This window comes from Nomascus leucogenys, chromosome 11 (assembly GCF_006542625.1).
Source record: "Nomascus leucogenys isolate Asia chromosome 11, Asia_NLE_v1, whole genome shotgun sequence".
Lineage (NCBI taxonomy): Eukaryota > Metazoa > Chordata > Mammalia > Primates > Hylobatidae > Nomascus > Nomascus leucogenys.
Genome location: NC_044391.1, coordinates 114,451,175 through 114,465,226, shown reverse-complemented (window position 1 = coordinate 114,465,226; position 14,052 = coordinate 114,451,175). Strand labels below are relative to the sequence as shown.

General features: G+C 40.5%; 1 protein-coding gene across 1 annotated transcript in view; it reads left to right on the top strand.

The window, feature by feature from the left end:
• The first annotated feature begins 2,006 nt into the window (after positions 1 to 2,006).
• ATP13A5 (ATPase 13A5) overlaps positions 2,007 to 14,052 on the top strand; it is a 126,115-nt gene continuing 114,069 nt past the window's right edge. Inside the window, exon 1 of the mRNA XM_003256667.3 lies at positions 2,007 to 2,265. Within this exon, the coding sequence (XP_003256715.2) occupies positions 2,203 to 2,265 (63 nt within the window). The 5' untranslated portion in view covers positions 2,007 to 2,202. The remainder of the gene's footprint in view (positions 2,266 to 14,052) is intronic.

The window sequence follows — 14,052 nt, the reverse complement described above, 5'->3', positions numbered from 1 at the left end:
TAATGCTCTGAATAGGTGCTCCTTTCCCACCTCTCTTGACCCTTTCCACACATTTTGCTCCCGGCCTAGACTGTGCTCACCAGATGCCACTATCCCCCATTCTTTCTATCTGTTAACTTCTGCTTATCTTTGAGATGTCAGAATAAATGTCACTTCCTTTGGGAACCTGTTTGTATTCCATTAAATCTGAGTTTAGTATATTTCCCAATTAAGAGGCTGCTTAGTTATCTGTCATTCCCAAGTAACTGTAAACTCTCTCAGGATAGGGGCTCTTTCCTTTACACCATTGTATTCGAGGGCCTATCACAATGTCTGGAACATCTGTTTTCCAGTACACAATTGTTGAGTAAAAATGGAATGGAGTCAAGACCAGTGCTATGTATATCTCTGGGCTATATGTAACAGAAAACCCAAGCAAGAGTGGCTTTATGAGAATGTTTAATTGTGTATTTAATGTGGTGTTTAGGGGTAGGTAGGTCCATGAATCAGTGGTGTTATAAGCATACAATTTCTTTTGTCCTTTTCTCACCATAATTTTCATGGTGATTTTCATCCTCCTCACCACCTAAAGATGGCTACCGTGCTCCAAGCATTGCATTCTCATGGATCACTTTCAAAGAAAGGCAGAAAGGAGAAGACAGAAAAAAATGTTCTTCTTTCTGTTTCATCAATAAGATAACCTTTCCCACAAGACCATGTCTTTCTCTTATATTTCATTGTTTAGAACTGTGCCACACGCCCACCTATAGACAAATCATTGACTCATCCTTCAGCTTTTAGCTGAAGTCATGCTGCACAAAGTTGGGGTTCTTTCAGCAAGAAATACAAGTAAATAGCTGATGGGTAAGAAGTGAATGATAGCCACCACTCATGTCTTTAATGAAGTTTTACTAAAATCCAGAACTCCTTTCTTCAAATATGCATTTTACCTTAGATTGGTACTACTTACAAGGCAACATTCACACCGACACATTATACTTCAGTATGGGTACCTCAGGAGCCTCTGGCATGAAGAGCTGTAGTTGTCTTTCTGTTTATTCTCATCAGCCACTTTCTCCTGGGCAGAGAGCATGTTGACCTCTCCTGAACACCAGGTTGGACACTTATGCCTGCTCAAGGCAATCAATGACTATTTCAGTCAGCAGAAACAGCCAAGTATCATCCCTAATAGTTTTCATTCCCAGCAAATTTTCTTCCATAGTCAAAGTGCAAGGATACAATAAGAGCCAATAAAATGACAAGAGTTTTCATCACAAACAAATTAACTGACTCTGGAATGGATCACAGTATACCTATTTTCTAATCAAAATATCAAATTCAGTGGTGTTGAAATTTGGGCTATATCCTTAATCCTCAGTGTTTCTAGCATCTCTTCCCTCCACATACTTTACTCATTTGAAAACTTTTGTAAACTCTAAAGAGAAAATGAAAAGAATCAAGTTATTAATACAGTTTACTTTTTAAAGCCTCTTTCTTCTTGGTTAGTGTAATGATTGTGATGATGATTACTTCTCTCTTAGTGAGTGTGGTGGGTGCTATTGTTGGCCTTTTATGAATATCATCTTAAATCTTTATATAACCGTATAGTTATTATTGACATTTTACGTACTAGAAACCGAAATTCCAGATTTTAAGTGATTTGTCCAGGGTCATCAGTGAAGCAGGGATTAGAACTCAGATTTTTCTAATTCCAAAATGATTCCTACATTCTCTATCATGAGCCTACATCCCTTCCTTCAATTCTCATTGTCACCCCCAATATATTCATTACTTTTTCAGTCTGCAGGGTTTTTATACATCTCCCACTGGCTAATCCTTTTATCTTAGGTTTTTAGCAAAGTGACTATTCTCATTCCTTGGCTGAGACATTTATGGATCGCATACAAAATTATTTATCTTTCTAGTTCGCCAACTTCTTCCCCCTTCATTCCTCAGGTCTTGAGGCACTCATATCAAGCTCAATAAACAAACACTAGGAAAAAAAAACCCACAACAACCAGATTAACAGACCAATCCTGTTCCTGGGAAGATTTTCTCCCTTTCCTTTGTTAGTCTAATAGGCAAGGTGTGTACTAAGAGATTTTAAAAGCGCCTGAGAAGAGCAATCAGAAGTCGTGACGATTCCAAGTTCACAGAAGCCCAAGGGATTTTGACATTTCTCCAAGGAGTTAGCCAGAAGAGATCCTCGCTGGTTGATTTAAGATGGAGGAGAACGGTAAGAAGGACCATCGGGCTTTGCTCAACCAGGGAGAGGAGGATGAACTGGTGAGTCTTCCCTTTATTTTATTAGTCTTCTCAAAGTGCCCAAGGCTGTGAGTACGGGCTACAGCTAAATTAGAAGATAGAGTGTAGCGTTTATGCTTCAGGCTTTAGGACCTTGAAAGGTTTCAGTCTGGTAAGGTTGCTTAAGGGCTGCAAAGCGCCATTTTATTGTGGGGAAACCTGCAGGGGCTGAGAAACTTGTGACCTCTGGATGATAGAATTTTTGCCATCTTCATATACAATGAACCTGTGATGTTTCCTCGGACATTTACAGTATTTGCAGAGCCCCGCATGGTGCTCAATGGGGTGTCTCCCCCTTATTATCTGGATTGCTATGTGATTGAACAAACTCTAGTGAAAACAAGAATTCCTTTTTTATTCTCATGCTTTGGGTATGTATGCATAATCTAGGCTTAGGGGGCTCTGGGCTGAAGTCATACTTTTTATAAGCGCAGAGAGAAGTTTTAAGCATCAATTACTAAAGAAGGAGTAGAATGTGGCCTGGGATTTTTAACACATATTTTAAACATTTCTCATGTCTCCAATTTTTTCCCCATTGCTGTTTTCATCACACACACACACACACACACACACACATTTAAAAATAATAATTAAAAAGTTGAAAACTATAGTGTTTATTTGGTGCTGAGGTGTTTATATTTATGATTTTATATAATCCTCAGAACTCAGTGATGAAAGAACTAATCCTATTTTATTGAAAAGAAATCTGAGACCAGGGAGGTTAAATAACTTGCCCAAGGTCATTAGCCTACAAGGGCTGGGAATCCAGCCCACTCCTTCTCCACATCCTGTGCTGTTCACCATACAACAGTGGCTCCAGTTAGACAATGGATAAAGGAGACAGAGACAGACGGGGGAAGGGTCAGAGTGAGGGCACATTTGGGGGCCCCAAAGAACTTGGAGAACATGGTTTGTAGATTAGAATGATGTCAGTTTCCTGGCTGGCCTCCTGGTTCCCTGTGAGATCTGGGGCAAATCCATACCGGCTCTCCCTCCACCTATCCTTGTTTGCTAATCTAAGGAAAACATACGATTTCATCTACATCTGTGTTGTTCAATAAGGCAGCCATGGGCCACATGTAGTTTCTGAGCACTAGAAAAGTAACTAGTCCACACAAAATATGCTTTATGTGTAAAATACGCACCAGATTTTGAAGAATTTAGTAAAAAAAAGTAAAACATCTTATTAATAATTTTTATATTGTTTACACATTGAAATGACAATATTTTAGATAGGTTAAGTAAAAATTTCACCTGCTTCTCTTTACATCTTTAATGTGTCTGCTAGGAAAGTTAATATTATGAAGGCAGCTCATATTTGTGGCTTGCATTATTGTAGCACGCTAAGCTTGACAATAGCACAGCACTTTAAAATCTTCAGAATTAAGGCTTTTAAAGAATGAAAATCTATTCACCTGTGTTCACTGCTGAACAATTCTGTTAGCTCTGATGTTTTCAACATGTAGATAAGAGTGCAGGAAAAATTACATTGCTCTTTATTCTTCTCTAACTAGTTGCTGTATTTGTAAAGTTTATAGCCTGATACTTTAATTCTCTTACTCACAAAAAAGACATTGGTATCATAGGATTAAATAATGAGCCAGGTGCCCCAATTTTCTTCATTTTTGCAGGTGATCAAACACTTTTACAGACACTCACCAGAAACGTCTATTAGGAATCCAAGTAAGCTTAACTCATTCTGGGGAAGGGGAGATGGTTGTAGATTTCTTTTACAGAATTCTGGGGCGTACAGCACAGATGCAAATCCTACTCTGGTTGATCAGGTAATCCACGGACTCCGGTAGGTCTGAGGGAGCTGGGGTGACCGAACTGTGGAAGCTGTGACTTAGCTCCAGGCAATTGCTGTCCTGATCTTGCAATTGCTGGCCTTTTAGAAGGAAGCCAGATGGGGAACAACACACACTGGGGCCTATCAGAAGGTGGGAGGTGGGAGAAGGGAGAGCATCAGGAAGAATAGCTAATGGATGCTGGGCTTAACACCTAGGTGATGGGTCAATCTGTGCAGCAAACCACTATGGCACACTTTTACCTATGTAACAAACCTGCACATCCTGCACATGTACCCCTGAACTTAAAATAACAATTGGAAATTAAGAAAAGAGACCCCTGGCCAGGCATGGTGGCTCATGCCTGTAATCCCAGCACTTTGGGAGGCTAAGGTGGGAAGATCTCTTGAGGCCAGAAGTTCAAGACCAGCCTGGTTAACATAGCAAAAGCCCATTTTTATTACAAATAAAAGAAAAGAGACCCTAGAGATCTCTCTTGTCCCTTCTACCATGTGAAGGCACGGAGAAAAGATGGCCGTCTATGTACCAGAAGGAGGGTCCTCATCAGACACTGGATCTGCCAGCACCTTGATCTTGGACTTCCCAGACTCTAGAAATAGAGGTTTTCAAAGCTAAAAGGTAAAAAATAAATAAATCGAGGGAAGCCAGAAATCTGACTTTTTATGTGATGTAGCCTGATGATAAATTTTGAAAACAAATTCATCTCTTGAAAACAATCAGTAGGTCAAAGTAAACCTGGGCACGGTTTAGTCCCAGCCTTGGGGGCTGTCACTCTGTGATGTCGACAGCCTCGCCCCACTTGCTCTTCCTTCCCTGAAGATTCCCTGTGGCCCAGTCTAGCTTCTACTTGCATTCATTATTTCAAGTGAACAATCCGTTGTGATCGCGAGAATCACTGTGGTAAAAATTAGAGACAGTCGAGGCAAATAATGAACTCCTTCAATCAAACACCCATGAAGAGCCTAAGTGGACGGAGGGGCGATGCTGTGAGATTATGCAAGCTCAGTCTTGCGTGATTCTGCTGAGCTCAGCATGGATATAAGGCCTTGCACTGGCCTCTAGAGTTGAACCCTGTTATCATTCCCATCTCGCGTTCTCATCCTGCTAGTGCTTACCGGCCCGGGCCTGGTGCGGTGCTAGGTGCCTGACACACAGGTTTGCATCTTACCCAAAACTTTACAACAGCCCTGCAATCGATATTCTCACTGTACAGGTCTTTATCGTTTTTTCCAACCTACTCCCATCCACTTCCCACCCTCCTCACTACTATCTAGCTCTAATAGGTTCCTTTTCTTCACCTGCCTTTTTCCTAAACATCTGCCCTGCCCAGGGGTTTCCCTCAGCCTCTCCATTTGCAGTCAGCTTTTCTTGTCTTCTCTAGAGGTCTCACGACCCATAGCCTCACTAAGAGCCCACAGGAGCCTTCAAAACACAAGACCCTAAATAGATCTGAAGCCTCCAGGTTATATAGCTCCATACTTAATGGAATGGGATTTGGCTTCAGGCTGACCTGGGTTGAATTCTAGTTCTGTTATGCAAGTTATTTGACCTCTCTAATACCTACCATTTGGGATTGTGGTGAGGATTAAATGAGGTAATACAGCTTTTCTAAACATATCTTCTGCAGTAGGTATTATATAAGAAGTTTCCCTGTTCTCCTTCCCCATTAGGTTTGAGAAATACTGGGTGAAACGGGTACGCGGGTAACTGCAGGGCTTCTCAGATCTTGAGTATATTTGTCTTGGTCTGCTTTGTGCTGCTGTAACAGAAGACCACAGACTGGGTGATTCATAATGAAAATAAGTGTATTTATTATGGTTCTGGAGGGGGGGGGAAGTTCAAGGTCAAGGGACCACACCTGGTGAGGGCCTTCTTGCTGTGTCATCCCATGGTGGAAGGTAAAAGGGCAAGAGAGCACGAGAGAGCAGGAGAGAAAGAGGGGGCCCAACTTGCTTTTGTAATGAGCCCACTTTGCAATAACTAACCCACTAGAGTGAAAACAACATTCACAAGGGCAGAGCCTTGTAATCTAATCACCTCTTATTCGCCCCACCTCCCAGCACAAGAACCTTGGAGGACACATTCAAACCATATCAATATTATGGCTTTTTGTGATCTCTTAAGGGGGCATTACAGTGCACTATATAGCACTATGTACGTGTGTGTGTGTGTGTGTGTGTGTGTGTCACGGTCTTACTCTGCCACACAGGCTGGAGTGCAGTGGTGTGATCATAGCTCACTGCAGCCTCAATCTTCCAGGCACAAGCAATACAAGCAATCCTCCTGCCTCAGCCTCCCATATAGCTGGGACCACAGGCATGTGCTACACCAGCTGGCTAATTTTTTTAAATTTTCAGTAGAGATGAGGTCTCCCTGTGTTTTCCAGGCTGGTCTCAAACTCCTGGGCTCAAGTGATGTTCCTGCCTCGACCTCCTGAAGTGCTGGGATTATAGGCGTGAGCCGCCTCACCTAGCCACAGTGCACCATATTTCCCACACTTACGCACCCGTGGAATCTTTCCTCTCTCTCTCTTTCTGTGTGTGTGTGTGTGTGTTGCTGTGTACAAATACATGCACAGATTATCTCCTGGCCACTGTTTCATGGATCCTCCATGGGAAGGTTGGAATGTTCTCAATGACTGATAGGTATTATTTTATCATTATACCTTGCTGGGAGGAAAAATAATCATGATGGCTCTTCTCAGCCTGGTTTGTCTGGGGGCACACTGTGTGCATATCAGCCTCTGTTTCAGCAGCTCCTGTGACCACGGGCTGCATTTGCTTTCTGAAGATGACTTTGATTCTGACCCCACTGCAGCCACAAGTGCTGCTTCATTCATACCAGTTGCAAAGCCCAACAGTTCCATCTGTGTTCCCCTTCTGCACAGACACCCACCAACAAAACGTCAAAATTACAAATCAGAGCAGCCCCAGAAGGCAAAATGGCTGCTTGGTATGGACAAAACAGAACTGACAAAGGTGCATTTTGCTTCTAAGTAATTTTCTTCTGCTGAACAGTGGAGGAGCCCTGGACTCTGAGAGAGCAAACCTGGGCTTTAGTCAAGGCTCTGCTGCTGACCATGTGGTTGTGAACACCTCTTTGGCCTTGACTCTTTACCTAAGAACAATACCACTAGCTCTCCTGACTCACAAGTTTTGTGAGGGTCACATGCGAGATATGGAAAGTGCTATGAAAAATAAGTGGTTCATTTACGTACAAGGGATCAAGAGTTACAAAGTGCAAAAATAATTAGAAAATGCAGGAATACATATATTAAGTGAGATTGGTGTTGAGGATATTTCCCTTTATTCTGGTTAAAATGTAAAGAATGATCATTGTTTGAGGCTATCATTGAGAAAACAAGTAATATGTGATGAGTTGTTAAAAAAAAATCAAGAATTGGCCGGGCGCAGTGGCTCACGCCTGTTATCCCAGCACTTTGAGAGGCCGAGGCAGGTGGATCACCTGAGGTCAGGAGTTTGAGACCAGGCTGGCCAACATGATGAAATCCCATCTCTACTAAAAATTAAAAAAAAAAAAATTAGCTGGGCGTGGTGGCAGGTGCCTTTAATCCCAGCTACTTGGGAGGCTAAGGCAGGAGAATTGCTTGAACCTGGGAGGCAGAGGTTGCAGTGAGCCGAGATCACGTCATTGCAATCCAGCCTGGGCAGTGGAGCGAGACTCTGTCTCAAAGAAAGAAGAAAAAGAAAAATCAGGGATTTTAAACATGTAGATTATTTTACATATACAATGTAATGTATCTTTACATACACAAGGTCGTCCTCCAGTAAAGAACTTCCCCCCAAAAAAACCACTCAAAGGATTAAAACTGAAAAGTAAAAATTGAAACTGAAAGTCAGCCCTGTTGGCTCTCTCCCGTTTTCAGTCAACGTGTATATTATCAGGTTGAATGAGGTAAAGGTAAGCTTATCAATCTTCAACTGACACCTAGCTATCAGGGAAGAACAATAATATAGGTGACAGAATCAAGATTCAAAAATTCCTCTAGGCTGGATTGTAGGTGAGAAATTGGCAAGATGCAATGTAACAGACCTCATTATTGAGTTTTTGTTTTAAGTTATTTTCAAAAAACAAGGTGACGGTATCAGTGACTTGGGTTTGGTAGTTGTACAAGAAAAAGTAATTGAAGTGCTTTATTCGATGTGCTGAATTTTATTTGCCAATGTGATGTAGCTATAAAAAATTAGCCCTGGAATGCCTTAGTAGAAGCCTGTTCTGCAGAACAGAAGAAATAAATAAAAGTTCTGCCATAATCTGTATTTTTTTAGGAAAAATCTAGGAAGTTATATTTAATTCTAAAACTCATACTTAGAGAGAAATTTCAAGAAGTATAGTGTATTTGGAGGAATATCTGCATATTACAAGTAAGAACTGTGTAAAAGAAATTAGAAACAATTTCCCAAAGAACAGTCACAATGTTTGTCTTCCAAGAGTTGAGAGGCTGATGTGGACAACAAAAGTAGGAGTTGGTAGATTCCAGCCATATTTATTTTCCTTATGGCAGAACTTCCCTTTTTTTTTTTGAGATGGAATCTTGCTCTGTTGCCCAGGCTGGAGTGAAATGGCACGATCTCGGCTCACTGCAATGTCTGCCTCCCAGGTTCAAGCTATTTTCCTGCCTCAGTCTACTGAGTAGTTGGGACTACAGGAGCACACCACCACACCCAGCTAATTTTTGTATTTCTAGTAGAGACAGGGTTTCACCATGTTGTCCAGGCTAGTCTGAATCCCCTGACCTCGTGATCTGCCCGCCTCAGCCTCCCAAAGTGCTGATTACAAGTGTGAGCCACCGCACCTGCCAGAACTTCCTAATCATCTGTGGTGGCAGAAACTTAACATACCCCTGTGATCACCGTTCCTTTTGTATAATCCCCTCTAGCTGAGTGTGGGCAGAACCTGTAAATATGAGAAGCTAGGACTCCTATTATTATATTATGTTCTATGGAAAAAGGGACTTTACAAATCCCCGTGAACTCAACGGAGTTAATAAAAACGGAGATTGGGTACACCTGACCTAATCAGGTGACTCATTAAAAGAGACCGGGCCTTTCCTGAAGTCAGAGCTAGTTAAAGCACGAGAGAGGTCTGACGCGAGGGAGGTTCTATGTTGCATTTTTGAAGATGGAAGATGCCGTGTGGTAAGGAGTGGTTGCTAAGACTGAGAGTCGCTTCCAGCTGACTACCAGCAAGAAAATGGGGGCCCCCATCTTAAGGCTGCAAGGAACCGAATTCTGCTAACAACGGTATGAGTGTGAAGAGGTCTCAGCTCCAGAAGGAGCACAGCTCAGGTGACGCCTTGATTTTAGTCTTGTAAGATGCTCAGCATAGGACCCAGCTAACTGAATACCCAACCCATAAAAACTGAGACAATAAATCTGTGTTGTATTAAGACACTGAGTTTGCTACGCAGCAACAGAAAACTAATACACCATCACAGCTGTCCAACAAAAGAGTATGCAGCCCCGTAAGGCAATGAAAAGCCCCTCTTAAGCGGACGATAGGTGCTCATCTGCGAAGAATGCTGTATAGCTGTTTTTTCCTAGAGAGAAATTTGAACCAAATAATCTCTGAGACTCCCTCCCTGGTTAACAATGCTCTTATTTTACAAATGACTTTTAACCGAACTTGCCATGTTGTCCCATGCCCTTGATCTAGGGCAAATTCTGTTTTCAGAAATTGTTTTTGCTAATAGGGCCAGGCATCTCATTATCTTTTGACCCACACTGGCTGCTGTCTGCTGTTAGCCTCACCGAACAAAGGTCCTTAGTTGCACTTTCACTTGCAGGAGGACGATATGTTAGCACTCTTGTGGTAGTAGTGCCAGCTGAAATTATGGGAATACCTGTAGCCAAGAGTGGGATATGTTCATCTCTTTTGTATTGGGTTTCGAATCACACTGCTAGATAGTGAAAAGTTTTTCTTACTCCAGACTGAATGATTTAGTATTTATTTTGAACATACATTTCCAAGACTGTTTTTGTTCTACAAATAATACTTATTTTAGTAAATAATAATGCCTATTTCATAGGGTTGTGGTGAGAATTAAATAACACCTAAGTAAGTACTCAGGAGGATCTTATTATCAAATAGACTCAATTAGTTCTTATTGTCAAATATAGATAAAAGTAAAAGGGATTCAAGACATCATGTCTTATTAGTTTCTAACAATAACCCTAGACAATAGTGACTGTTATTATTCTCATCTGTGGAGGAGGAAATTAAGGCATCAGAAGTAAAGTGGGTCGCCAAAGTCTTATATATGGTTACATGGTAGAGGTATGATTTGAACTTGGTTTTCCCATGCCATATCCTCAGCTTTTAACTGCGACGCCAAACTACTTCTGATGCATTTTACAACCAGTCACATTTTTCACATGGAAAATCTGAAGTTCAGCAAGTTTAAATCACATCTGGTAAATAGTGGAGCAAAGGACAGAAGTGAGAGCTTCTAGAAGGCAACGGGGTGGGGTATAAAGAAAAGAGGTTCTGGTGTCAGACCTGGAAGGGAAGCCTGGCTCTAAGTTGTGATTTACGGCAATAACCTCTGTGAAAAAACGCATGCGTATTTCACTGTTATTCCTAATCCAGACCGCTTCCTTTGTATTCTGGGCCTAGAAAAAGACTGTTAGGGCTGTGGTACCTCTTTCAGAATTCTATAGGAAACAAAAATGTAAAGGAACACCACTGCTTAGACAGAATACAAATCAAGCCTGTGTGAAGATGAGCACGATTTCTGTGCTATTCAACTCAACTAATAGGTGGCAGATCTGGGTTCCTGGCCTCATGGAACACAGGCTGTTTCTATTACCAGTCTTGATCCAGTATATTGCAACTAAAAGCTGAAATAGTCACCTCTTTCCTGCTGTGACTGAACCTATTATAAAATCACCTGTTATCATTGACTGAGCTGCTTTTTCTCTCAACATCTTACACCTGTCTTTAAGCCGCACTGTTTTTCCGGGTGTATGCTATTAATATTCCTTTAAGTACAGAGCTGGAAACTGAGACTTAAAGAAGTTAAATCCTGAGCTCACAGGTAATAGGTGGCAAAACTCACCTTACTACAAGGAACCACGTATAATGGGTTTGGGATTCGGACACTTTCATCCCATTTCCAGTATCTTTACACTAACACCACCTCTGGATACTGTTAATTTTCCTTTTATGGTACAAACACTGCTCCTGGTTCTCTACCCTGCAGTTCTCAGTGGATTTTACTGGGGGTGTGTAAATATTCAGAAAAAATCTGAGTGACTCTGACTACATCAGAAGAATAATCATTTATACAATCTAATTTTCCTCTCGATTAGTTGGTCAAAATACAAACATATATTGTGTGATATAATTTGGCTGTGTCCCCACCAAATCTTAAATTGTCTTGAACTCCTGGGCTCAAACGATCCTCCCATCCTGGCTTCCCAAAGTGCTGGGATTACAGCGTGAGACACCATGCTTGGCCTCTTCAGAGACCTTTTAATCAACTGAAACTTTTAATTTTCTTTACCTTTAAAATTCATTTCTATATATTTTTTAAAAACTTAGAGACAGTAGAGACAGGGTCTTACTGTTGCCCGAGTGGAAGTGGTGCAATTATGGCTCACTAAAAGCCCTAAACTCCTGGGCTCAAGCAATCCTCCCACCTCTGCCTCCTGAGGAACTGGGACAACAGGTGTGCACCATCATTGCTGGCTACCTAAAAAAAAAAAAAAAAAAAAAAAAAAAAACTTGTAGAAACAGCATCTTTCTATGTTGCTCAGGCTGGTCTTGAACTCCTGGCCTCAAACAATCCTCCAGCCTCAGCTTCCCAAAGCACTGGGATTACAGGTGTGTGCCACTGTGCCCAGCCAGAAGCTTTTAATTTTAACAAAGTCAAATACATTTGTTTTGTCTTTCTTTTTATTTTCTGTTTAAGAAACATTTGCCTACTTGAGGTTCATAGAATAATTCATCCTATGGTTTCTTTCAGATGATTTATTGTTTCAGTTGTCACATTTACATATTTATGCCATCTCAAATGAATTTTTGTACAAGCTATAGATCAGTGGGGTGGGGCGGTGTGGGGGTTGTACTCATTTATCTTCCAGCACTATTCCTTTTGCTCCGGCACTATTAGTTGGGAAAATCACCCTTTCCCACACAGATTGCAGTGGCTCCTTCCTTGCAAGTGAAGAAATCATATATTTGAGTGTCTTTTTGGACGTTGTTTTGTTGCTCTTTTTGTTTATACTTGTGTGTATACCTCATTTTCTTAATTACTGCGGCTTTGTGGTAAGCCTTCACTTCTGGTGGCATAATTCTTCCACATTTATTCGTTTCAAAAATTGTCTTGACTATCCTACATCCTTTGCATTTCCATTCCAATTTTAGAACCAAGTTGTCAATTACCATACAAACACACAAAAGTCTGAGGAGATTTTAAATTGGATTACTAATGGCTAATCCCCAAACTTAATACAGCTCTTCATTTATTTAGGTCTTTACTTTCTCTTGGTGATGATATGCACTTTTCAGTTTAGATGTCTTGTACAACTTTGTTAGAATTATTACAAGGTAATCGATTTCTTTCTTTGAAGGTATTATACATGGTATTTAATTAATTTTCAAATTGTTTGTTACTAATATATACAAACACAGTTGGTTTTCCTCTATTGACCTGGTATCCAGCAATCTGAATAAATTCACTTATTAACTCTTATACTTTGTATATTCTTTTGGATATTTTTCCACATTATCTACACATAGAGTTTAGTTCTTGTTTTCAATTGTTATTCCCCTCCCCTCCCCTTCCCTCCCCTTCCCTCCCCTTCCCTTTCCTTCCCTTCCCTCTTTCTTTCTTTCTTGTATAGCATTGGTTAAGACTTCTAGTACTATACTGATAAATATTAGTAGTGATCGTTGACAATCTCATTTTGGTTGTAACTTAAGTGGGAAAATATTCAATATTTCATCACTACACATGATGTTGCTTAAAGATGTTCTCATCTATTTTTAACTTGTTGAGAATTTTTTAAATCATGTATTGGTGTAGAATTGTATAAGTCTTTTTCTCTATCTATTGAGATGGCCTTCTGACTTTCCTTCTGAATATTAAAGTGCATGGAATGGCAAAGTACACTGACTGATTTTTAAATCCTTGCATTTCTAGGACAAACATTATTTGGTAGTGATGTACTAAACTTTAAATATATCACTGATTTAGTTAGATAATCTATTTTAGAATTATTTTATCTACATTCATGACAGGGCTTAGCCTGTAATTTTCCTTGCTTGCGACATATTTATCAGAGTTTGGTGTCTGAGTATGCTGGCTTCATAAAACAAATTGGGAGAATTTTCATCTCTTCTACTTATAAAGAGGTTTGTAAAAGAATAGTATCATTTCTATCTTAAATATTTCAAAGGAATCACAAGTTCTCTGGGCTTGATGATTTCTTTGCAGGGAGCTTTTAAATTGCACATTAATTTTCTGTAATAAACATAAAATATTCGTATTTATTGATGAGTTTATCAATGTTATTAATCTTTTTTTTAAATTTTTTTTTAATTATACTTTAGGTTTTAGGGTACATGTGCACAATGTGCAGGTTTGTTACATAGGTATCCATGTGCCCTGTTGATTTCCTGCACCCATTAACTCGTCATTTAGCATTAGGTATATCTCCTAATGCTGTCCCTCCCCCCTCCCCCAACCCCACAACAGTCCCCGGAGTGTGATGTTCCCCTTCCTGTGTCCATGAGTTCTCATTGTTCAATTCCCACCTATGAGTGAGAACATGCGGTGTTTGGTTTTTTGTCCTTGTGATAGTTTACTGAGAATGATGTTTTCCAGTTTCATCCATGTCCCTACAAAGGACATGAACTCATCATTTTTTATGGCTGCATAGTATCCCATGGTGTATATGTGCCACATTTTCTTAATCCAGTCTATCGTTGTTGGACA